Source organism: Coregonus lavaretus, assembly GCF_964263955.1.
Source record: "Coregonus lavaretus genome assembly, chromosome: 11".
Taxonomy (NCBI): domain Eukaryota; kingdom Metazoa; phylum Chordata; class Actinopteri; order Salmoniformes; family Salmonidae; genus Coregonus; species Coregonus lavaretus.
The window spans coordinates 30,905,705-30,932,509 of record NC_139998.1 but is presented as its reverse complement, the minus strand read 5'-3'; the positions used below and the strand labels follow the sequence as shown (position 1 = coordinate 30,932,509).

The window sequence follows — 26,805 nt, the reverse complement described above, 5'->3', positions numbered from 1 at the left end:
TGCGTCAAAGTAGCCTTTGACCATTCAGGAACTGGAACTGTATGTTGTCCTGCTATCACTGCGATGTTATCGCGAGGAACACTGATGATGCTGCTGGGGGTGGGTGGCATGAAAAAGCTCTTTATGACTGCCATAACGTCAATTATTTCGGATTTTGATCTCACATTTCATTGTGAGATATAGTTTGTTGCCTCGCATCTGTGGATGACGCAAGATCACAATTTCAGCACCTGGACAGTTCCTGGTCATGAACCTATACTGGGCACTTGGAGACCCTAACGTGATCATGGGGAAACCATGTGAGCAGGCGCGATTTGTTCACTAGAATGCCCTCCTTCCGTTACAAAGATGTCATTATCTGAATATGTGAATAGTGGTGGACATTTTAATAGCATCTTCGGGAAGGATGATGCTTGCAGTAAGGATCAGGCTTTTTCATTGTGCCCTGTATTCTAAGCAGCAGCACGGGTGCTTGGCCAATGCAAATCTGGAGAGGATAGCATCAGCCTACACACAGCAAGAACCGAGCCTCGCTCACACTGATCATCGACAAGGGATACATTACCATCAACATTAGGAGGGCATGGGAGTCACGACCATACTTTCAACAATGTAGAGCTTAAAAGGTATGTTTATTTGTCAGAATAGCATATTTATTAATTATTTTGATACTTCCCGCCTGTGACTTCCCCTGCTTCATCCATTCCTTCCGTCTTTCTTTATTGGCGTCTCAATGGCCACAATAATTGTCTTATTCCGTGCTGTATTTTTTTTGATTGCACTATTGATTGGTATGCTAAATTATCAGGAAAACATCTAATATAGCCTACTATTTATAGTAGCTTCTGTGTAGTAGCAACCTATATATCTGTTGTTCCACGTGCTTTGAACCAGAATAACAGTCATTGTAGAAAGCTGTCCAAAGCCTTGTGTGTGAAGAATCATGGAGACATAATAGCCTTTATCTGTTTAGCAGGGATCAATGTTGTCAAGTCTTTGAGGTAGAACCCTGTGTTTGTTGGCTGAACATCGAATGTAGGATATATCTTGGGTTCTGACTGAGGAGGTGGATACTGAAATGTAGACAGAAGGCTGTAACTGAGAATATTGGGAAGTGAAGGGATTGGATGATATGAAATGATTGCCTTGATGTATGTCATAACCTGTGCACACCGTTTGAAAATCAAGTAATTAATGCCTTTATGGGGGAATACAAGAGCTACTGTATGTTGGAGAACAACATGGATATCTGGCAACAATTCATTTACAGCCTGATAGAGAGATATTTTATTTTGATGATCAGTATAGAGTACTGTAAGTATTTACTAAAGTCTTGGAATTGGTGGATGTTTTATTCAATATATATTCTACCTATTTCCTGAGCGCTTACCTTAAATAACTACCTTGTCTGATGGGTTGTCAAGTCCAGTCCTTGACCTATGGCCACATCCAGGAACTGGGATTGACTGATTTCTTTAAAAATAAGAACAGCAACTCCAATGCTTTCATACAGCAACTCCAATGCTTTCTATTTCACTCACTGTCTTTTCTGCACAGCAATAACAACCTTTCCACCACATAGCCTATGCTATTGCCTGTGCTGTGACCATATTTCCTATACGTGCCAGTTTTTTCTTGGGCAGTGATGCAATATTACACTCTAGCCCTTGAATGACCTGTGCTGTATTACATTCTGTTCTGCTATAGGTCCAAATACTGACTCCTCATCACATCAGCTCATGTGTCTGAAGGTTTTTCCTTTGCCCTGACTTCTTACAACACTCTGCAAATGAACCTCTCCTCTCCGCCCAGCATTTAAATGGTTGATGCTTTGAGTAAACGACCTCTACAGCCCATGCTGCTTACTGATATGTGTTTATATTGCTGCTGACAACTTCATCAGACTTTTTAAAAGTGAGGCACTAGCACATTGAGCTTCAGTTTATACCTGCAATGTTGGGAATGCAGCTGTCTGTGCAGCGATATCCCTTTTCAAAGACTAGCGGATTGTGATTCTGTTTGGGTGAAGCCTATGTACCTGGTTGCTCTTCTCTCGTGTGTATTCTGTGGAAGCTGCTGGAATGGATTGTAATTTAAATGAACTCTTCAATGGTTCTATTTCCTATGGCAAAAAAATAAGCTCTCATCCTGCCTTACTTGTTATTCAAGTGATGTGATGTTTTTGAGCCCCTGGTGCAGAGTTAAATCTGTCACTACCAGAGGACTCACAGAGCAGAGCATATACTGTAGAAGAATGTTTATGTTCATATTCATTGATTGTTTTCATGCTATTCGGATGAATATAGATTCTTTCATCTTGAATTTATATGGACAATCTTCTTTGTTTTAGGTTAATTCATAAAACAGTTAATGAACATGACATTCAAAACAAATGTTAAATAGTTTAAAGTATAATGAACAAGTGTTCATACATGAGATGTGCTTAATGCGCTGTTGTCAGAATGTGAATAGTTATGGAGAGACTATGAATAACTTCCTTGTTTTCTAACCTTTCTCCACAGGTGTGGTATGAGCTAAGTCTCTACTCTCTGCTGAAATCAGGAGTAACAATCGTGTTGACATCCATTCACAGAAACAATACAGCAACATGAGCAAGCCCCAGTAAGTAAAACATCAACGTACCAAATTAACTCTGATGTCCCTATCTGTTTAACACCATATTGTAATGCGTTTTGCGCGTCTTACCATGGCTGCCCGCTATGAACACACACAGGTTTTGCAATGGAACACCCAGCATGGCCTCAGCTGATTATGAGAACAGCCTCTTTCTATTTCCTCTTGCCCTTCCAGCCAAGGACTTTGAGTCTGAGCAGCAGGGGAGCTGAGTTAGCCTTCGCTAGGCACTCCAAGAGAACGACCACCAGTCACCAGTCTGCCTCTGCTGCAATCTCTTAGCATGCAGGAGGGGTGTTCACATGTCATCTTCTCTTAATAATAATTACTCTGTGTGGTCCCCAAGACAGCCCCTGCATCCTGATGACAGCCCTGGTTATGGCCAAGTAAGGGGAGGGAGGGAGATGGTGGGTGACGTGGGAGGGAAATGAGGGGGAGGTGGGAGGGAGATAGGGGGTGAAATGGCAAGGGGAGATGAAAACACTGTGGGACAATATACTGGCCAATGGGCGACAAACAGAATTGTGATATGTTTTCTGGTTAACACTGAGGCGTGAATTAATGCAGTCGGTCCTCAGCGACACCCTGGTGAAATGACAGATGGGAAATCCTTGTGTTGTGTGATCACGTCTGCGGAGCTGTTTTCACCACTGTGAAAACAGCTACACTACTTTAAATCATCTCTCCCTTTCTGTGGTGTATTTCTGCTCACACTAAGAGTAACAGGAGTCAGAGATGGGAAAATAGTTATAAGATATAAGCTCCCTGTAAGTGGACAGATTTATCATATATTTAACATACAGTTTAAATTTGAACATGTTAAAGTTGTAAAATATTTTATTGATTGACGCAAACCAGTGAAGAAAATGTACTGACAAAAAGAAGAAAGAACTGCATTGCCTTTTCGAACTTCATCCAATAATATAATTTTCCACATTCAATTATATTGAATAAACTAGCTGTAGGCTCTTCTCATTGCAAATGGTTTATGCTGGGATACTGAAAAGTATACTGTAACAATAGTGGTTGGGGCCTCCCGAGGGGCACAGCAGTCTATGGCACTGCATCGCAGTGCTTGAGGCGTCACTACAGACCCGGGTTCGATCCCGGGCTGTGTCGCAGCAGGCCGCGACCGGGAGGCCCATGAGGCGGCGCACAATTGGCACAGCGTCGTCCGGGTTAGGGGAGGGTTTGGCCAGCCGGGATGTCCTTGTCCCATCGCGCTCTAGCGACTCCTGTGGCAGGCCGGGCGCATGCACGCTGACACGGTCGCCAGTTTTACTGTGTTCCCTCTGACACATTGGTGCGGCTGGCTTCCGGGTTAAGCGAGCAATGTTTCAAGAAGCAGTGTGGCTTGGCAGGGTTGTATTTCGGAGGATGCATGGCTCTCGACCTTCACCTCTCCCGAGTCTGTATGGGAGTTGCAGTGATGGGACAAGACTGTAACTACCAATTGGGGAGAAAAAAGGGGTAAAAGGTTAAACAAATTAAATTAAAAATAGTGGTTGGTTGTGGTTGGTTGCCCTAGCACTACACAGCTGATTCAAATAATCAACTAATCATCAAGCTTTGATAATTTGAATCAGTTGTGTAGTGTTAGGGCAAAAAATAAAACATGCACCCCTTGGGGTCCCGAGGACCAAGTTTGGGAAATGCTGGGTTGGTGTGTGCGTTGGTATGTGCGGCAGGTAGCCTAGAGGTTAGAGCGATGGGCAGGTAACCGAAAGGTCACATTTCACTGCACCTATCTGTATGTGACAATAAAACATATATTTTTTTATGTAGTAAGGCCGTTCTCTTTCTCCGGGCCCTATTCCGAGTTGTTTGTACATTTCGTTCCATTCAGAGAGTACACTACACACCCTGACGAGTCATGTGTGTTTGAAACAGGTCAGCTAACATTGACTGTAACTAACCTCTGTGGTCACGTGAGTCCCTGCCACAGAGCAGTTAATCACTCTGTCTCGATCCTATGTCTCGATCCTGTCTCATTACAACAAGATGTGCTGATGAGCGGGTTACCGTTTTAGCAGAGTGTATCCACAGTTGGCTCACAAATGGGAAGTTTAAAACTCAGACAGATTATGTTACATGACATTAAATAACATTATGGGTGGCAGGTAGCCTAGCAGTTAAAAGCGTTGGGCCATTATTGTAAAGGTTGCTAGTTCGATTCCCCGAGCTGACTAGGTGAAAAGTCTGTAGATGTACCCTTGAGCAAGGCACCTAACCCTAATCACTCCTGTAAGTTGCTCTGGATAAGAGCGTCTGCTAAATGACTAAAATGTTTGCACGTTTTGCAGGCAGATGTATACAGGGCTTCTAACCATAAGTTCCATGGGGCATTTACTGAAGCAACAAGGCTACTACGACCAACAACATTAGTCAGAAATACAGCACCAGTGTGAATACTAGAATCCACACAGCTCCTCAAAACAGGTTTCCAAGAAGGTTGAGTTTTAAACTAACAGTCTATCTTCACATTATAGTATTAGTTACTGTATATTGTCCATTAAATAGTATGTTACATATGTAATACCATGTTAAAACCATGTATTAGAAACACTTACTGACTTGTTGGAAAGATGGCATCCTATGACGGTGCCATGTTGAAAGTCACTTTGCTCTTCAGTAAGCCATTCTACTGCCAATGTTTGTCTATGGAGATTGCATGGTTGTGTGCTCAATTTTATACACCTGTCAGCAACAGGTGTGGCTGAACTAGCCGAATCCACTAAATTGAAGGGGTGTCCACATACTTTTGCATATATAGTGTATGTAGCTTAAAGTTGTGTATGTGCATTTCTTTTTGCAATAGAGATGATGACACTACAATGATACACATTTACAATAGGCCTATATGTAAAGATACATACAGCCTCATGATATACAGTATATATATATATATATATATATATATATATATATATATATATATATATACACACTACCGTTCAAAGGTTTGGGGTCACTTAGAAATGTCCTTGTTTTCGAAAGAAAAGCAATTTTTTTTGTCCATTAAAATAACATAAAATTGATCAGAAATACAGTGTAGACATTGTTAATGTTGTAGATGGCTATTGTAGCTGGAAACAGCTGATTTGTAATGGAATATCTACATAGGCGTACACAGGCCCATTATCAGCAACCATCAGTCCTGTGTTCCAATGGCACGTTGTGTTTGCTAATCCAAGTTTATCATTTTAAAAGGCTAATTGATCATTAGAAAACCCTTTTGCAATTATGTTAGCGGCTGCTGAAAACTCTGTATTTAGCGCCATCCACCATTCCTTCAATTCTGACCAGTTTCCCAGTCCCTGCCGATGAAAAACATCCCCACAGCATGATGCTGCCACCACCTGTCAGGGCGACGTATATGCGGTAGGCGAAGTCAAGAGCAGGACACCGAGCTACTGGCAGAACTTTTACTAGATACAGTGCAACAAAACAAAGTACACTGGCAACCTCGAACAGCGAGGGAAAATAACAAAACCCGCACACAAGGGCAACTGCTGCAAAGACAAAAACAATAACGCACAATACACAATGAGACACAGAGGGTATTAAAGGGAACACAATCAAACATAATGGGAAACAGGTGTACACAATAAAGACTAAACAAGACAAACACCGAAACATCGATCGGCAGCAGCTAGTACTCCGGGGACGACGAACGCCGAAGCCTGCCCGAGCAAGGAGGAGGAGCAGCCTCGGCTGAATCCGTGACAGTACCCCCCCCTTGACGCGCGGCTCCAGCCGTGCGCCGACCCCGGCCTCGGGGACGGCCAGGAGGACGCGGAGCAGGGCGAGTCGGATGACTCCGGATGGAAATCCCTCAACATGGAGGGATCTAGGATGTCCCTCCTAGGGACCCAGCACCGTTCCTCCGGACCGTACCCCTCCCACTCCACGAGATACTGCAGGCCCCCCATCCGACTCCTCGAATCCAAGATGGAACGGACTGAGTATGCCGGAGCCCCCTCGATGTCCAGTGGGGGCGGAGGGGCCTCTCGTACCTCACTCTCCTGGAGTGGACCAGCTACTACCAGCATGAGGAGAACGAGGGGTTAATGCGGTAATTAATGGGCAGTTGTAACCTATAACATACCTCGTTCAATCTCCTCAGGACTTTGAATGGCCCCACAAACCGCCGACCCAGCTTCCGGCAGGGCAGATGAAGGGGCATGTTTCGGGTCGAGAGCCATACCCGATCTCCCGGTGCATACACCGGAGTGTCACGATTTAACTGGATATGAACCCAAATGCAGACAACTACACCGAGCCAGAGAAGGTTTAACAGGTTTATTTACAAAGTTCAATTGTCCAGGTTTCCAAAAATAGGGGAAGAGCAAGTCCAGGTCTACAGGGAGGGTAACAGATCCAGGTTCTGAGCAGGAGTGGTACCGTAACGTCCTAGTGACCGTGGTGAGTCCAAAAGGGATGGTGGTGGCAGGAGTCAGGTTCCAATAATATGGTCGTCTTGACTATGATCTGACGATGAGTGGCAAGTTTGACCGGGTCTTTAAGGCTGAGGTGATTATGGTGAATGAGCTGCAGCTGGAACCCTGACTCCCGCACACCAGACTTCACTCCTGCAATCAAGAACAGACAGAGGGGAGGGGGAGAGCAGAGAGAGAGCTACCTAGCAGCAGTAGGCCTAACAGTACCCCCCCCTCTACGGACGCCACCCGGCGGCCGACAGGGTTTATCAGGATGTAACCTATGAAAATCACGGACCAGAGCAGGATCCACAATGAAGCTCCTGGGAACCCAGGAACGTTCCTCAGGACCATAACCCTCCCAATCCACCAGGTACTGGAAACCACGACCCCGGCGGCGAACATCCAGAAGTCGCCGGACAGTGTAGACAGGACCCCCACCCACGATCCTGGGCGGAGGAGGGGGACGAGAGGGCGGGCACAGAGGGCTAACAGACACAGGCTTAATCTGGGACACATGAAAAGTGGAATGAACCCGTAGGGAGGCAGGAAGCTGTAGTTTAACCGCGCAGGGGTTAACAATAGACAGTATTTTGAACGGTCCTATAAAACGCGGCGCCATCTTCTTAGATTCCACTTTCAATGGAAGATCACGTGACTTAAGCCATACCTCTTGACCAGGAGAGTAACCGGGAGCCTGGGACCGGTGACGGTTGGCTTGCCTCTGCATGTACGACGAAGCTCGGGACAGAGCTACCCTGGCCTTCCTCCAGACCTTGAAGCAGCGGCGCATGTGGGACTGCACCGAGGGTACCGCCAGTTCCCTCTCTTGAGAAGGGGACAGGGGAGGTTGATAACCCAGAGCACACAGAAAGGGAGACAAACCAGAGGAAGCGTTAGTCAAGGTGTTATGAGCATATTCCACCCTGGGGAGCATGGAGCTCCATGACCCAGGGTTAGACCCTGTGACACAGCGGAGAGCGGTCTCCATCTCCTGGTTCGCTCTCTCGGCTTGCCCGTTGGTCTGGGGGTGATATCCAGAGGACAGGCTGGATGTGATGCCCAAAGCTTTACAGAAAGCTTTCCATACCTGGGAGACAAACTGGGGACCCCTGTCAGAGACAATATCAGTGGGTAGACCATGAGAGCGGAACACATGTTCAACCAAAATATCAGCCGTTTCTCTGGCAGTGGGCAGTTTAGGTAGGGCCAAAAAATGAGCAAACTTAGAAAAACGATCAATCACAGTAAGAATGACAGTCTTTCCAGACGAGGGGGGAAGTCCAGTGACAAAATCCAATGCAATGTGGGACCAGGGCCGGCTGGGTATTGGCAGAGGTCGTAGATGACCAGCGCTGGCCTGGGTGGAGTTCTTACTTCGTGCACATACCGTACAAGCAGCAATGAAGGCACGAGTGTCCGTCTCCATCCTGGGCCACCAGAACTTCCGTCGCAAAAATTCAAGGGTCCGAGTAACTCCAGGGTGACAGGTAAGGGGAGACGAGTGAGCCCACTGAAGTACCTGGGAGCGAACAGACTCAGGGACAAACAACCGGTTAGGAGGACCGCTCCCAGGGTCAGCTTGTAGATGTTGAGCCTGTCTAACAATCCCTTCGATGTCACATGTAATGGCAGCAATACTGCAGGTAGGAGGCAAGATGGGTTCAGGGTTACTACCAGTATCAACAGCAGAATGAACACGAGACAGGGCATCAGGCTTGACGTTGCGTGACCCAGGACAGTAAGACAGAGAGAAATTGAATCTCCCAAAAAATAGTGCCCACCTGGCTTGACGGGGATTGAGCTGCTTCGCTGACTGGATGTAAGCAAGATTTTTATGATCCGTCCAGACGATGAAGGGTTGTTCCGCCCCCTCCAACCAATGCCGCCACTCCTCGAGAGCCATCTTAACGGCGAGCAGTTCACGATTGCCCACATCATAATTCCTCTCTGCCTGAGAAAGTTTCCGTGAAAGAAAAGCACAGGGATGCAGTTTGTTATCTTCAGGTGAACGTTGTGACAACACCGCACCTACCCCAGTGTCGGATGCATCCACCTCCACGACAAACTGGCGGTCGGGGTCAGGCTGCATCAGAATGGGAGCCGAGGCGAAGCGATGTTTCAGCTCTTCGAACGCTGATTCGGCCCCTTCATTCCAAGCGAACGGTAGTGAGATGGAGGTGAGAGCGGTGAGTGGCGCAGCAATGCGGCTGTAGTCCTTGATGAACCTCCTGTAGAAGTTCGCAAACCCCAGGAATCGTTGAAGTTGTTTGCGGGTGGAGGGGGCTGGCCAGTCCGTGACAGCAGAGATCTTGGCTGGGTCCATCCGCAACTCCCCCTGAGCTATTATGTAACCCAAAAAAGAGGTTTCAGACACATGAAATTCACATTTCTCCATCTTCACAAATAGTTTGTTCTCCAACAACCTTTGCAACACCTGGCGCACATGCAGTTCATGTTCCTGGGAGGACTGAGAAAATCAGGATATCATCCAGATAGACAAAAACAAAACGATTCAACATGTCCCGAAGGACATCATTCACTAGTGCCTGGAAAACAGCAGGGGCATTAGACAAACCAAAAGGCATAACCAGATACTCAAAATGTCCCAAGGGTGTGTTGAAGGCAGTCTTCCATTCATCACCTTTACGAATGCGCACCAGGTGATACGCATTTCGTAGATCCAGTTTCGTAAAGATAGTCGCACCATGAAGGAGGGGAAAAGCAGAATTAATTAAAGGCAGAGAATATTTGTTCTTAATGGTGATGTTGTTAAGTCCACGGAAATCAATACAGGGTCTGAGGGTCTTATCCTTCTTTCCAACAAAAAAGAATCCCGCTCCTACAGGTGACGAGGAAGGACGAATAATACCTGCCGCCAAGGAGTCCCGAATGTAGTTCTCCATAGCCTCCGTCTCCGGGCGGGAGAGATTGTACAGGCGACTGTTAGGGAGAGGGGCTCCTGGCTGGAGGTCAATGGCACAGTCGTATGGCCGGTGAGGAGGAAGAGAAGTAGCTCTGTGTTTGCAGAAAACGGATGCCAGGTCATGATACACGTCAGGGACAGCAGAGAGATCCATGGACTCCAGTGGAGGTTGAGGCACAGTGCTGGCAGGGGTCTGAGCAGAACACAAACAGTTCACATGACAAAATGTGCTCCATGAAACAATTTTACCTGTCACCCAATCAATGTGTGGATTGTGTCTTATGAGCCAGGGGATACCAAGGACCAGGGGGGTCTGTGGGCAGTCAATTATGTGAAATTGAATGTTCTCCTGATGATTACCCGACACTCTGAGACAAACAGGAACAGTCTGATGAGTAATACGGGTCAACAATTGTCCATTTAGACCCTTAGCCTGCAGCGGACGGTCCATAGGAACAGTCTCTAAATCCATTTGTTGAGCCAACTCTCGATCCAAAAAGCTTTCATTGGCACCAGAGTCAACCAGCGCACTAACAGGGAAATTCTGGGACTGCCACTGGAGGGATGCCTGGAGCAGAATGCGGGGAGAAGAGGAAGAATCCGCTGCTCGGCTCACCAAAACTTCTCCCATTAATGATGAGCCGGCCCTTTTCCCGGACGAACTGGGCAGGAAGGAACGAAATGACCAGCTTCTCCACAATACAGGCAGACCCGAGCCTGAATACGACGTGCACGCTCCTCTGAGGACAACCGTGCACGACCCACCTCCATGGCTTCGGGTTCAGTGCTCCTAGTATCGACTCGGGAAGACTCTGCCTTCTCCGTAGGGAAGAGGCGGGGAGGAGTTGGTTGACGACAGACAGGTTGCTTGGAACTAACACTCCTCTCCCGGCGGCGCTCCTGAATCCGATTATCCAACCTGATGGTGAGTGAAATAAGATTATCCAGCGTAGGCGATTCATCATATGACACCAATTCATCTTTCAAAGTCTCAGACAAAGCATTAATGAACACTCCTTGTAATGCCTCGTCATTCCAACCACTCACTGCCGCTAAAGTCCGAAACTCCACTGCCATCTCCACCACACTGCGAGACCCCTGCCGAAGAGAAAACAACCGTTTAGCAGCCTCCTTGCCCCGTACGGGGTGGTCGAAAACCTTCCTCATCTCAGTGGTGAAGGCAACGTAAGCGTTGCAAATGTCCGACTGACTCTCCCAGACCGCGGATCCCCAGGAACGAGCGGAACCGCTAGTAGAGTTGATAAGGTAGGCAATACGGGCTCTTTCTGAGGCGTAGGTGAGGGGCTGTTGTTCAAACACTAACGAGCATTGAGTCAAAAAATCACCACAGGTTCCCATGTTCCCGTCAAAGCGCTCTGGAGCAGGAACAAAAGGCTCTCTGATCTGGGCTGGAGGAGCAGGAAAAACAGGCGGAGCAGGAGAAGGAGCAGTTTGTATGCCATGAACGAGGGGTGCATTATTAACTTGGGTAGTAAGGGCAGACACTTGATTGGTGAGTAATTGAACCTGATTAAGCAGCATCTGACTGTTCTCAGAAATAGTCTTAAACAAAGTATCATGTTGGCCAAGTAAAATGCCCTGATTGGCTATGGCAGTCCGAATTTGAGTGCACTCTGGGGTGGTATCCGAGCTACTGTCTGCTGGGTTCATGTTGGTCAGATCATACTGTCACGATTTAACTGGATATGAACCCAAATGCAGACAACTACACCGAGCCAGAGAAGGTTTAACAGGTTTATTTACAAAGTTCAATTGTCCAGGTTTCCAAAAATAGGGGAAGAGCAAGTCCAGGTCTACAGGGAGGGTAACAGATCCAGGTTCTGAGCAGGAGTGGTACCGTAACGTCCTAGTGTCCGTGGTGAGTCCAAAAGGAAGGTCCAGTAGTGGAAAGCAGGATGGTGGTGGCAGGAGTGAAGCGGAGGCAGGAGTCAGGTTCCAATAATATGGTCGTCTTGACTATGATCTGACGATGAGTGGCAAGTTTGACCGGGTCTTTAAGGCTGAGGTGATTATGGTGAATGAGCTGCAGCTGGAACCCTGACTCCAGCACACCAGACGTCACTCCTGCAATCAAGAACAGACAGAGGGGAGGGGGAGAGCAGAGAGAGAGAGCTACCTAGCAGCAGTAGGCCTAACACGGAGCCTCACTGCGGTGGCGATCGGCGCTCGCTTTTTGCCGTCTGATCGCTCGCTGTAGATGGACATGCGCAGCGTTCCAGGTCTCCTCCGAGCGCCGAAACCACTCGTCCACCGCAGGGGCCTCGATCTGGCTCTGATGCCAAGGTGCCAGGACCGGCTGATAACCTAGCACACACTGAAAAGGTGTAAGGTTAGTTGAGGAGTGGCGAAGTGAGTTTTGGGCGATTTCTGCCCAGGGGACATATTCCGACCATTCCCCCTGCCGGTCCTGGCAATAGGACCTCAGAAACCTACCCACATCCTGGTTCACTCTCTCCACCTGCCCGTTACTCTCGGGGTGAAACCCTGAGGTAAGGCTAATCGAGACCCCCAGGCGTTCCATAAACGCCCTCCAGACTCTAGAGGTGAACTGGGGACCCCGATCAGACACTATATCCTCAGGTACCCCGTAGTGCCGGAAGACGTGCGTAAACAGGGCGTCAGCAGTTTGTAGGGCTGTAGGGAGACCTGGCATAGGAATGAGACGGCAGGCCTTTGAAAACCGATCCACAACGACCAAGATTGTCTTATTCCCCTGGGAGGAGGGAAGGTCCGTGACGAAATCCACCGAGAGGTGAGACCACGGTCGTTGTGGAACGGGTAGGGGTTGTAATTTCCCTCTGGGTAGGTGTCTAGGCGCCTTACACTGAGCACACACCGAGCAGGAGGAAACGTAAACCCTCACGTCCTTAGCCAAAGTGGGCCACCAGTACTTTCCACTAAGGCAGTGCGCTGTCCGTCCAATACCAGGATGGCCAGAGGAAAGTGACATGTGAGCCCAATATATTAATCGATCACGAACCTCGAGCGGCACGTACTTCCGACCCTCTGGACACTGTGGGGGAGTAGGATCGGTAAGTAACGCCCGCTCGATGTCCGCATCAACCTCCCATACCACTGGTGCCACCAGACAAGACTCCGGAAGTATGGGAATAGGCTAAATGGACCTCTCCTCTGTGTCATATAGTCAGGACAGGGCGTCTGCCTTAGCGTTCTGTGACCCTGGTCTATAGGTGAGCGTAAACACAAATCGGGTGAAAAACATAGCCCACCTAGCCTGGCGAGGGTTCAGCCTCCTCGCCGCCCGGATGTACTCCAGGTTACGATGGTCAGTCAAAATGAGAAAAGGGTGTGCCTCCACACCTTCAGGGCTTGCACCACAGCCAACAGCTCCCTGTCCCCCACATCATAATTGCGCTCCGCCGGACTGAGCTTCTTAGAAAAGAAAGCACAGGGGCGGAGTTTAGGTGGCGTACCCGAGCACTGAGACAGTACAGCACCGATCCCAGCCTCGGACGCATCCACCTCAACTTGGAACGCCAAAGAAGGATCCGGATGAGCCAGCACCGGAGCCGAGGTAAACAGGTCCTTCAGATGCCCAAAATCTCTGTCCGCCTCAGCCGACCACTGCAGACGCACCGGACCCCCCTTTAGCAGAGAGGTATTGGGAGCTGCTACCTGCCCAAAGCCCCGGATAAACCTCCGGTAGTAATTGGCAAAACCCAAAAACCGCTGCACCTCCTTCACCGTGGAGGGAGTCGGCCAATTGCGCATGGCTGAAACACAGTCAATCTCCATCTCCACTCCTGACGCGGACAACCGGTGTCCCAGGAAGGAGATGGATTCCTGGAAGAACAGACATTTCTCCGCCTTTGCATACAGGTCATGCTCCAACAGTCTACCAAGCAGCCGACGAACCAGGGACACATGCTCTGCGCGGGTAGCGGAGTATATTAGAATATCATCAATATACACCACTACACCCTGTCCATGTAAGTCCCGGAAAATCTCATCCACAAACGATTGGAAGACTGAAGGAGCATTCATTAACCCGTATGGCATGACGAGGTACTCATAGTGACCCGAGGTGGTACTGAATGCTGTCTTCCACTCATCTCCCTCCCTAATGCGCACCAGGTTGTACGCGCTCCTGAGATCCAATTTTGTGAAGAATCGCGCCCCATGTAATGACTCCGTCATACTAGCAATCAGAGGGAGTGGATAGCTATATTTGATGGTGATCTGATTGAGACCACGGTAGTCAATACACGGGCGTAAACCCCCATCTTTCTTCTTCACAAAAAAGAAACTCGAGGACGCTGGGGAAGTGGACGGCCGTATGTAACCCTGTCTCAGCGATTCGGCGACATATGTTTCCATAGCCGCCGTCTCCTCCTGAGACAGAGGATACACATGGCTACGTGGAAGCGCAGCGCCTACTTGGAGGTTTATCGCACAATCCCCCTGTCGATGGGGTGGTAATTGAGTCGCCTTCTTTTTACAGAAGGCAAGAGCCAAATCGGCATATTCAGGTGGAATGTGCATGGTGGGAACTTGGTTCGGACTTTCCACCGTCGTGGCCCCTACGGAAACACCCACACACCTCCCGACACACTGATCAGACCATCCCTTGAGAGCCCTCTGTTGCCATGAAATGTTGGGGTCATGAGACGTCAACCAGGGAAGCCCCAACACCACGGGAAACGCAGGAGAGTCAATCAAATACAACCAAATTATCTCCTCATGGCCCTCCTGCATTTTCATCCTGAGCGGCGCCGTGACCTCCCTAATCAACCCAGACCCCAAAGGGTGACTATCTAGGGCATGGATAGGGAAGGGCACCTCCACTGGAACTATAGGAATCCCTAACTTATGGGTGAAATGGCGGTCGATAAAATTCCCAGCTGCGCCTGAATCGACTAGCGCCTTATGCTGGGAATGAGGAGAAACCTCGGGAAACACAACTTTAATACACATATGCGCAACAGAGAGCTCTGGGTGAGTTGGGCGCCTACTCACCTGGAATGATTAATCAGTGCGTGGCCTACTGCCTCGATTCCGAGGAGACCCTCCCCAGCACCGACCAGCAGTGTGTCCTCTGCAGCCACAGTTGGTGCAGGGGACGGCCTCTCTCCTGGTCTCTCTCCTACAACCAGCACCTCCGAGCTCCATCAGGGTCGGCTCGGAAGTGCTGGGGGATGGAATGGATGGCCCCGAGTCCGGACGTCCACGGGTAGCCAACAGGGTGTCCAGGCGAATCGACATGTCCACCAGTTGATCGAAGGTTAGGTTGGTGTCCCTGCAGGCCAATTCCCGACGCACGTCCTCCCTCAGGCTACATCTGTAGTGGTCGATGAGGGCCCTCTCATTCCATCCCGCGTTGGCAGCCAGTGTCCGGAAGTCCAGTGCGAACTCCTGCGTGCTCCTCCTCCCCTGTCGAAGGTGGAATAGACGTTCACCCGCCGCCTTACCCTCTGGTGGATGATCGAATACTGCCCTGAAGCGGCGGGTGAACTCTGCATAGTTGACTGTGTCGGCGTCTATTCCCCCCCACTCGGCGTTGGCCCACTCCAGCGCCTTGCCGGACAGACAGGAGATGAGGGCGGACACGCTCTCGTATCCCGAGGGCGCCGGGTGGATGGTTGCCAGGTAGAGTTCCACCTGGAGCAGGAAACCCTGACACCCGGCAGCTGTGCCATCATAAGCCCTCGGGAGCGAGAGCCGAATCCCACTGGACCCCGGAGATGAAGCGATGGGCCTAGCTGATGGTGGTGGTATCGTCGGAGGAGGTGTAGACCAACTTCTTCTTTCCCATCGCTCCACGGTTTTCACCACCTGTTCCATGGCGGTGCCGAGAGCCTGGATCATAGCCGCTTGTTGTTCTACGCGCTCTTCTATTGATCCAGCTGGCACCGCCGCTCCTGCTGACTCCATGTCTAATGGGTGCGTTATTCTGTCAGGGCGACGTGTATGCGGTAGGCGAAGTCAAGAGCAGGACACCGAGCTACTGGCAGAACTTTTACTAGATACAGTGCAACAAAACAAAGTACACTGGCAACCTCGAACAGCGAGGGAAAATAACAAAACCCGCACACAAGGGCAACTGCCGCAAAGACCAAAACAATAACGCACAATACACAATCAAACATAATGGGAAACAGGTGTACACAATAAAGACTAAACAAGACAAACACCGAAACATCGATCGGCAGCAGCTAGTACTCCGGGGACGACGAACGCGGAAGCCTGCCCGAGCAAGGAGGAGGAACAGCCTCGGCTGAATCCGTGACACCACCATGCTTCACTGTGGGGATGGTGTTCTCGGGGTGATGAGAGGTGTTGGGTTTGCGCCAGATATAGCGTTTTCCTTGATGGCCAAAAAGCTCAATTTTAGTCTCATCTGACCAGAGTACCTTCTTCTATATGTTTGGGGAGTCTCCCACATGCCTTTTGGCGAACACCAAACGTGTTTGCTTATTTTTTTCTTTAAGCAATGGCTTTTTTCTGGCCACTCTTCTGTAAAGCCCAGCTCTGCGGAGTGTACGGCTTAAAGTGGTCCTATGGACAGATACTTTGTAGCTCCTTCAGCGTTATCTTTGGTCTCTTTGTTGCCTCTCTGATTAATGCCCTCCTTGCCTGGTCCATGAGTTTTGGTGGGTGGCCCTCTCTTGGCAGGTTTGTTGTGGTGCCATATTCTTTCCATTTTTTAAATAATGGATTTAATGGTGCTTTGTGGGATGTTCAAAGTTTCTGATATTTTTTTATAACCCAACTCTGATCTGTACTTTTACATTTACGTCATTTAGCAGACGGTCTTATCCACAACGACTTACAGTTAGTGAGTGCATACATTTGTTTCTTTTATTCTGGCCCCCCGTTGGAATCGAACCCACAACCCTGGCGTTGCAAGCACCATGCTCTACCAACTGAGCTACAGGAGGCCTACTTCTCCACAACTTTGTCCCTGACCTGTTTGGAGAGCTCCTTGGTCTTCATAGTGCTGCTTGCTTGGTGGTGCCCCTTGCTTAGTGGTGTTGCAGACTCTGGGGCCTTTCAGAACAGGTGTATATATACTGAGATCATGTGACAGATCATGTGACACTTAGATTGCACACAGGTGGACTTTATTTAACTAATTATGTGACTTCTGAAGGTAATTGGTTGCACCAGATCTTATTTAGGGGCTTCATAGCAAAGGGGGTGAATACATATGCACGCACCAGTTTTCCGTTATTAATTTTTTAGATTTTTTTTAACAAGTTCTTGTTTTCATTTCACTTCACCAATTTGGACTATTTTGTGTATGTCCATTACATGAAATCCAAAAAAATATATATTTAAATTGCAGGTTGTAATGCAACAAAATAGGAAAAACTTCAAGGGGGATGAATACTTTTGCAAGGCACTGTAAGTGCGTCGTTAGATGCTTTTTTGCCATCCCGTGTCACTTTATACACAGAAGATCTCCGCTAAACATAGAATCACATGGTTTATCCATCTCTCTGTGACTGCGATAACTTCAGAACAAAGTCAGCTACAAATACAAAGTTGCTTTATGTCTTTGCAATTGATACAAACACGTGATGTTAAAAAATATGCTTTAAATGAAAACCAAGATTATTGCATTAAAATATAAACAGTAAGCTATAGGCCTATTTCAATCATATTGAAATACCTTTCATGTTCAAGCAATTTAGTTATATTTTGCTACTTGTAAGCTACTGTCTGTAATTTGTCTCAACATATAGTACCAGTCAAAAGTTTGGACACACCTACTCATTCAAGGGTTTTTCTTTATTTTTACTATTTTCTACATTGTAGAATAATAGTGAAGACAGCAAAACTATGAAATAATGTTTAGATGTGTCTGTGACTTGAACTCTGTGAAGCATATATTTGGGCTGCAATTTCTGAGGCTGGTAATTCTAATGAACTTATTGTCACTAGCTGAGGTTAATGTGGTGCGGGAGTCAGGCGCAGGACACCGAAGCTTAGTCCAACAACGTTTACTAGTGCAAAACCCAAGCACAAATACAATGAACGGCCTCAAACAAAAACAGAGGCGAACGATTACGCAGACTGTGCGTAAACTAACAAAACAATAAACAGAAAGAACACGCAGCACTAACGGACAGGCGAATAACAACACACAACCTAACCAATACAAAACAGGAAACTTATAGAACACATAATCAGACACAAACGGACACAGGTGCAATGGACAGACAAAAGCAATCAAACCTAGAAACATTCAACGGTGGCAGCTAGTACTCCGGGGACGACGAACGCCGAAGCCTGCCCGAACAAGGAGGAGGAGCAGCCTCGGCCGAAACCGTGACAGTACCCCCCCCTTGACGCGCGGCTCCAGCCGTGCGCCGACCCCGGCCTCGGGGACGGCCAGGAGGACGCGGACCCGGGCGCGTGGGATGCCCACGGTGGAACTCAGTCAGGAGGGATGGATCTAGGCTGTCCCTCCTAGGCACCCAGCACCTTTCCTCCGGACCGTACCCCTCCCACTCCACGAGATACTGGAGACCACTCATCCGGCGCCTCGAGTCCAAGATGGTTCGGACCCTGTACGCCGGGGCCCCCTCGATGTCCAATGGGGGCGGAGGGGTCTCTCCTATCTCATCTTCTTGGAGTGGGCCAGCTACCACCGGCCTGAGAAGAGACACATGGAACGAGGGGTTAATATTCTTGTAATCAATAGGCAGTTGTAACCTGTAACACACCTCGTTCAATCTTCTCAGGACTTTGAAGGGCCCCACAAACCGCCGACCCAGCTTCCGGCAGGGCAGGCGGAGGGGCAGGTTTCGAGTCGAGAGCCAGACTCGATCTCCCGGTGCGTAAATCGGTCCCTCACTGCGGTGGCGATCGGCGCTCGCCTTCTGTCGACGGATGGCCCGCTGCAGATGGACATGTGCAGCGTCCCACGTCTCCTCCGAGCGCCGAATCCACTCATCCACCGCAGGGGCCTCGATCTGGCTCTCATGCCATGGTGCCAGGACCGGCTGATACCCTAAAACACACTGGAAAGGTGTTAAATTGGTGGAGGAGTGGCGGAGAGAGTTCTGGGCCATCTCTGCCCAGGGGATACACCTAGACCACTCCTCCGGCCGGCCCTGGCAATAGGACCTCAGAAACCTACCCACATCCTGGTTGACTCGTTCAACCTGCCCATTGCTCTCTGGGTGGTACCCCGAGGTAAGGCTCACCGAGACCCCCAATCGTTCCATGAACGCCCCCCAGACTCTGGAGGTGAACTGGGGACCTCGGTCAGACACAATATCCTCGGGGACCCCATAGTGCCGGAACACGTGGGTAAATAGGGCCTCAGCGGTCTGTAGGGCAGTAGGGAGACCCGGCATTGGGAGGAGACGACAGGCCTTGGAAACCCGATCCACAACGACCAAAATGGTGGTATTCCCCTGGGAGGGGGGAAGGTCGGTCACAAAATCCACCGAGAGGTGGGACCATGGTCGTTGTGGAACGGGCAGGGGATGTAACTTTCCCCTGGGCAAATGTCTAGGCGCCTTACACTGGGCGCACACCGAGCAGGAGGAGACATAAACCCTCACATCCTTAGCTAACGTTGGCCACCAGTATTTCACGCTAAGGCAGTGCACTGTCCGGCCAATACCTGGATGTCCAGAGGAGGGTGATGTATGAGCCCAATAAATAAGGTGGTCACGAACCTCGAGCGGAATGTACGACCGCCCCACAGGACACTCGGGGGGAGTAGGGTCGGTACGCAGTGCCCGCTCGATCTCCGCATCGACCTCCCACACCACCGGAGCCACCAAACAAGACTCCGGCAGTATGGGGGTAGGCTCAATGGACCTCTCCTCTGTGTCATACCGCCGGGACAGGGCGTCTGCCTTACCGTTCTGGGACCCTGGGATGTATGTGATCTTAAAAACAAACCGGGTCAGGAACATGTTCCACCTAGCCTGACGAGGGTTCAATCTCCTAGCTGCCCGGATGTACTCCAGGTTACGGTGGTCAGTCAGAATGAGGAAAGGGTGTTGAGCCCCCTCAAGCCAATGCCTCCACACCTTTAGGGCCTGGACTACAGCTAACAGCTCCCTGTCCCCTACGTCATAATTACGCTCCGCCGAGCTGAGCTTCTTAGAATAGAACGCACAGGGGCGGAGCTTAGGTGGCGTACCGGACCGTTGCGACAGGACTGCCCCAATACCGGCCTCAGACGCGTCTACCTCTACTTGGAATGGTAAAGAGGGATCCAGATGCGCCAGCACCGGAGCCGAGGTGAACAGGTTCTTCAGTTTGACAAATGCCCTGTCCGCCTCAGCTGACCACTGCAAACGAACCGGACCTCCCTTTAGCAGGGACGTAATGGGAGCTGCAACCTGTCCAAAGCCCCGGATAAACCTCCGGTAGTAATTAGCAAAACCCAAAAACTGCTGCACCTCTTTTACAGTGGTTGGAGTTTGCCAATTACGCACGGCCGACACACGGTCAACCTCTATCTTCACACCAGACGCGGACAACCGATAACCCAAAAAGGAGACGGACTCCTGGAAGAACAAGCATTTCTCTGCCTTGACATACAAGTCATGCTCCAACAGTCTCCTCAACACTCGGCGCACCAGGGCTACATGCTCGGCTCGTGTAGAAGAGTACACTAGGATGTCGTCGATGTATACTACCACACCCTGCCCATGCATGTCCCGGAAAATCTCGTCAACAAAGGATTGGAAGACTGAAGGAGCATTCATTAACCCGTATGGCATGACGAGATACTCGTAATGACCCGAGGTGGTGCTAAATGCTGTTTTCCATTCATCCCCCTCCCTAATGCACACCAGATTGTACGCGCTCCTGAGATCCAACTTTGTGAAGAACCGTGCTCCGCGTAATGACTCCGTCATAGTCGCAATCAGTGGAAGAGGGTAACTGTACTTAACCGTGATCTGATTGAGACTACGGTAATCAATACACGGGCGCAAACCCCCGTCCTTCTTCTTCACAAAGAAGAAACTCGAGGAAACCGGGGAAGTGGAGGACCGTATGTATCCCTGTGCCAAGGACTCGGCTATGTAAGTCTCCATAGCCGCTGTCTCCTCTTGAGACAGGGGATACACACGGCTCCGCGGAAGTGCCGCTCCTGTTTGGAGATCTATCGCACAATCCCCCTGTCTATGAGGTGGTAGCTGTGTTGCCCTCGCTTTGCTGAACACAAGTGCTAAATCCTCATATTCAGGGGGAATGCGCATTGCGGGCACTTGGTTCGGACTCTCCACCGAGGTCGCCCCTAAGGAAACACCTAGACATCTCCCTACACACTGGGCAGACCACTCCATAAGAGCCCTCTGTTGCCACGCAATGGTAGGATCATGGGGCGCTTAACCAGGGAAGCCCCAGCACCATGGGATACGCAGGAGAGTCAATCAGATAAAACTGAATGATCTCCTCATGACCCCCCTGCGTCGTCATCTTAAGTGGTGCTGTGACTTCTCTGATCAACCCCGACCCCAACGGCCGGCTGTCTAGGGCATGAACAGGAAAGGGGGCTTCTACCGACCGAAGGGGAATTCCTAACCTATAACAAAATTCACGATCAACAAAATTCCCAGCTGCGCCTGAATCTACTAACGCCTTATGCTGGGAATGAGGTGCCACCTGTGGAAATCTCACAGGTATACACATGTGACCAACAGAGAGCTCTGGGTAAGTGGGGCGCCTACTCACCTGAAATGACTCCCCAGTGCGTGACCTGTTGTCCCCTCTCCCAGGAGACCCTCCCCAGCACCTGGCCGCAGTGTGTCCTCCATGGCCACAGTTGGTGAAGGGGATGGCCCCCCTCGGGTTCTCTCTCCTCCTCTCTCTAGCGCCAGCACCTCTGAGCTCCATGGGAATCGGCTCGGAGGTGCTGGAGGGTGGAATAGACGACCCCCACTCGGGACATCCGCGGGTAGCCAGCAGGGTGTCGAGACGGATGGAGATGTCCACCAACTGGTCGAAGGATAGGTTGGTGTCCCTGCAGGCCAGCTCACGACGAACGTCCTCTCGTAGGCTACACCGGTAATGGTCGATGAGGGCCCTCTCATTCCACCCCGCATCCACCGCTAGAGTCCGGAACTCCAGGGCGAACTCCTGTGCGCTCCTCTTCCCCTGTCGGAGGTGGAACAGACGCTCCCCCGCCGCCTTCCCCTCAGGTGGATGATCGAACACAGCCCTGAAGCGGCGGGAGAACTCCACGTAGGTGATGGTAGCGGCGTCTATTCCCCTCCATTCGGCGTTGGCCCACTCCAACGCCTTGCCGGATAGACAGGAGATGAGGGCGGAGACGCTCTCGTATCCCGACGGCGCCGGGTGTATGGTGGCCAGGTAGAGTTCCACCTGCAGGAGGAACCCCTGACACCCGGCTGCAGAACCATCATAAGCCCTCGGGAGCGAGAGCCGAATGCCACTGGGTTCCGGTGCTGGGAGAGGAGGACTGGCCGATGGTGATGGTAAGGTGTGCGACGGCGTGGGCACCTCCCCCGTAACCAATCGGCGCAGCGTGTTGGACACCTCGTTCATGGCGGCCCCAAGTTGCCGGATCATGGTGTCTTGGTCGCTGATCCGATCCTCCAGCGACTTGGGTGCCGCCGCTGCTCCTGCTGACTCCATCTTGAGGTGTGTTGTTCTGTCACTAGCTGAGATTAATGTGGTGCGGGAGTCAGGCGCAGGACACCGAAGCTTAGTCCAACAACGTTTACTAGTGCAAAACCCAAGCACAAATACAATGAACGGCCTCAAACAAAAACAGAGGCGAACGATTACGCAGACTGTGCGTAAACTAACAAAACAATAAACAGAAAGAACACGCAGCACTAACGGACAGGCGAATAACAACACACAACCTAAACATAAACAAAACAGGAAACTTATAGAACACATAATCAGACACAAACGGACACAGGTGCAATGGACAGACAAAAGCAATCAAACCTAGAAACATTCAACGGTGGCAGCTAGTACTCCGGGGACGACGAACGCCGAAGCCTGCCCGAACAAGGAGGAGGAGCAGCCTCGGCCGAAACCGTGACACTTATCCTCTGCAGCACAGGTAACTCTGGGTCTTCCATTCCTGTGGTGGTCCTCATGAGAGCCAGTTTCATCATAGCGCTTGATGGTTTTTGCGACTGCACTTGAAGAAACTTTCAAAGTTCTTGAAATGTTCCGTATTGACTGACCTTAAAGTAATGATGGACTGTAATTTCTCTTTGCTTATTTGAGCTGTTCTTGCCATAATATGGACTTGGTCTTTTACCAAATAGGGCTATCGTCTGTATACCCCTCCTACCTTGTCACAACACAACTGATCGGCTCAAACGCATTAAGAAGGAAAGAAATTCCACAAATTAACTTTTAACAAAGTACACCTGTTATTTGAAATACATTCCAGGTGACTACCTCATGAAGCTGGTTCAGAGAATGCCAAGAGTGTGCAAAGCTGTCATCAAGGCAAAGGGTGGCTATTTGAAGAATCTCAAATATTAAATATATTTTGATTTGTTTAACACTTTTTTGGTTACTACATGATTCTACATGTGTTATTTCATAGTGTTGATGTCTTTGCTATTATTCTACAATGTAAAAAACAGTAAAAATAAAGAAAAACCCTTGAATGAGTAGGTGTGTCCAAACGTTTGACTGTTAGTGTATTTCATGATGTGTAGGCTAACATATGCACAATGATGTGCCAAATGTAGGATTTAGTGAATTTGTATTGGGTAAGAATTTGAATAAGCCGCCTCAATATTTGCCGCCGTGGGTGGTAATATCTTTCTAGGAGCTGATCCATCATCGGTATTGTGAAATAATTCAAATGTTAAGGAAAGAATGGAGAGGCTGATCTGAGAGCAGCGCTTCCTTTCTTTCGATTCTATCAGTATCAACACATGTTATAACAACACACTTAGCGACCGTTCTCTCTGGGAAACGCATGTAGGCAAACTCAGGAACTTCATATCCCAGGGCGGTGACGCTAACCGTTAAGCTACGAACCCTGTTATAGATACTTCAACTTGACACTCTATTTAAATGGATAGTCTGGTGATGACAGCACGCTTTCGTTCCAAAATGTTTTTGTGGTTCATTCACTCAATACTGATTGAACGTTTATTTTGTCTTGCTTGGTAAAAAAATGTTTTGTCTAAAACAGTTGATGTGTTGAAAACAGTTTCATTTTATCACATTGATAACCAGGTTAGCAAGCATGGCGTTTTCATTTGACTACGCACAGGTCGCACAAGCAAGGAATGATAATTCTTGTTGTTTTACCTGGATGCTTCATGTGCAACCCACACCCCTGCTACTTTTTAACTGCGCTCAAATAGCGATCAATGAAACAGGCACAGGGGAATCTCTCATCCCTGGCAAATACACGGTAAAGGTAGAATCCAATAATACATAGGCACAGGGGAAAATCTACCCTGGTAACAAAATGTACGAGTAGCTCCACCAAGCTATATTACTCTCACCAATAACAATCACCCACAAGGACAAGGGGGCAGAGGGAACACTTATACGCGGACTAATGAGGGGATTAGAACCAGGTGTGTGTGATTGACAAGACAATACAAATGTGATGATGATTGGGGCAGCAGTGGTTAGAAAGCTGGTGACGACGAACGCCGAAGCCTGCCCGAACAAGGAGGGGAGGCAGCCTCTGCCGAAGTCGTGACAGTACCCCCCCCCCCCGACACGCAGCTCCAGCAGCGTGCCAACCCCGGCCTCGGAGCAGGGCGAGCCGGATGGCGACGGTGGAAATCCCGCAACAGGACCCAGCACCGTTCCGGGACACAGCACCGTTCCTCCGGACCGTACCCCTCCCACTCCACGAGGTACTGAAGGCACCCCCACCCGACGCCTTGAATCCAGGATGGAGCGGACAGAGTACGCCGGGGCCCCCTCGATGTCAAGAGGAGGTGGAGGAACCTCCCGCACCTCAGACTCCTGGAGCGGACCAACCACCACCGGCCTGAGGAGAGACACATGAAATGAGGGGTTAATACGGTAATCAGGGGAAGAAATAACCTATAAGTGACTTCGTTGATTATCCTCAGGCCCCATAAACCGCGGGCTCAGCCTCTGGCAGGGCAGGTGGAGGGGCAGATTCCGGGTCGAGAGCCAGACCCGATCCCCCGGTACGGTCAGACACTATCCTCTGGCACCCCGTAGTGCCAGAAGACGTGAGTAAACAGGGCCTCCACAGTCTGCAGGGCCGTGGGGAGACCGGAGGAAGGAGGCGGCAGGACTTGGAGAAGCGGTCCACAATGACCAGGATGGTGGTGTTACCTTGAGAGAGGGGAAGATCAGTCAAAAAATCAATACTAAGATGAGACCATGGTCGTTGTGGAACTGGTAAAGGTTGTAGCTTACCCACTGGGAGGTGCCTAGGTGCCTTACTCTGGGCGCACACCGAGCAGGAGGAGACGTACACCCTCACGTCCTTAGCCAAGGTAGGCCAATAGTACTTTACGATCAAGCAGCGCACTGTACGACCGATACCTGGGTGACCAGAGGAGAGTGACGTGTGTGCCCAGAAAATCAGACGGTCACGGATAAGAGAAGGCACGTACCGCAGCCCAGCTGGACACTGCGGTGGAGATGGATCTGTGCGTAATGCCTGCTCTATATCCTCATCCATCGCCCAAACTACCGGCGCCACAATGCAGGAGGCCGGGAGTATGGGGGTGTTGTCTCTGGGCCTCTCCTCTGTGTCATACAGCCGGGACAGTGCGTCTGCCTTCACGTTCTTTGTACCCGGAATGTATGACAGTGTAAAATCAAACTGGGTGAAGAATAGGGCCCACCTGGCCTGGCGAGGATTCAGCCTCCTCGCTGCCCGGATGTACTCCAGGTTACGGTGGTCCGTCCAGACGAGGAAAGGGTGTTTCGCGCCTTCGAGCCAATGCCTCCACATGGTCAAAGCTCGGACAACAGCCAACAGCTCCCGATCACCAACGTCGTAGTTCTGCTCCGCCGGACTGAGCTTCTTAGAGAAGAAGGCACAGGGGCGGAGCTTGGGTGGTGTGCCCGAGCGTTGGGACATGGCAGTGCCTATCCCTACCTTGGATGCATCCACCTCCACTACGAACGGTAGTGATGGATTGGGGTGGGCCAATACCGGAGCTGAGGTGAACAGACCCCGCAGTTTCCTGAAGGCCAGGTCAGCCTCAGCAGACCAGCGGAGCCAGGACGGCCCACCCTTCAACAGGGATGTAATGGGAGCTGCAACCTTGCCAAAGCCCCGGATAAACCTCCAATAGTAGTTGGCAAAGCCAAGGAAGCGCTGTACCTCCTTAACCATGGTTGGAGTTAGTCAATTACTCACGGCTGAAATGCGATCTTCCTCCATCTCCACACCTGAGGTGGTAATGCGGTATCAGAGGAAGGAGACGGACTGCTGGAAAAACATACACTTCTCTGCCTTGGCATAAAGGTCATTTTCCAACAGTCGGGCCAGCACTTTGTGAACCAGGGACACATGCTCGGCGCGAGTAGCGGAATACACCAGGATGTCATCGATGTAGACAACCACACCACGACCAAGCATGTCCCGAAACACCTCGTTCACAGAGGACTGGAAGACAGATGGAGCATTCATCAAACTGTAGGGCATCACCAGGTATTCATAATGCCCCGTGGTTGTGCTGAATGCTGTCTTCCACTCATCCCCCTCTCGAACACACCAGGTTGTATGCACTCCTGAGATCTAGCTTAGGGAAGAAGTGCGCCCCATGCATTGACTCAATCACTGAAATAATGAGGGGGAGAGGATAACTAAATCTAATCGTCTCCTTGTTCAGTGAT

The 26,805-nt window shown here is 50.0% G+C and overlaps 1 protein-coding gene across 1 annotated transcript in view; it reads left to right on the top strand.

The window, feature by feature from the left end:
• Positions 1 to 2,608: 2,608 nt before the first annotated feature.
• The window catches only part of LOC311137511 (transmembrane protein 266-like), a gene marked incomplete at its 5' end in the record, with an annotated part of 89,312 nt that continues 65,115 nt past the window's right edge, over positions 2,609 to 26,805 (top strand). Inside the window, one exon of the mRNA XM_084172039.1 lies at positions 2,609 to 2,622. Coding sequence (XP_084028165.1) covers positions 2,609 to 2,622 — 14 coding nt within the window. The remainder of the gene's footprint in view (positions 2,623 to 26,805) is intronic.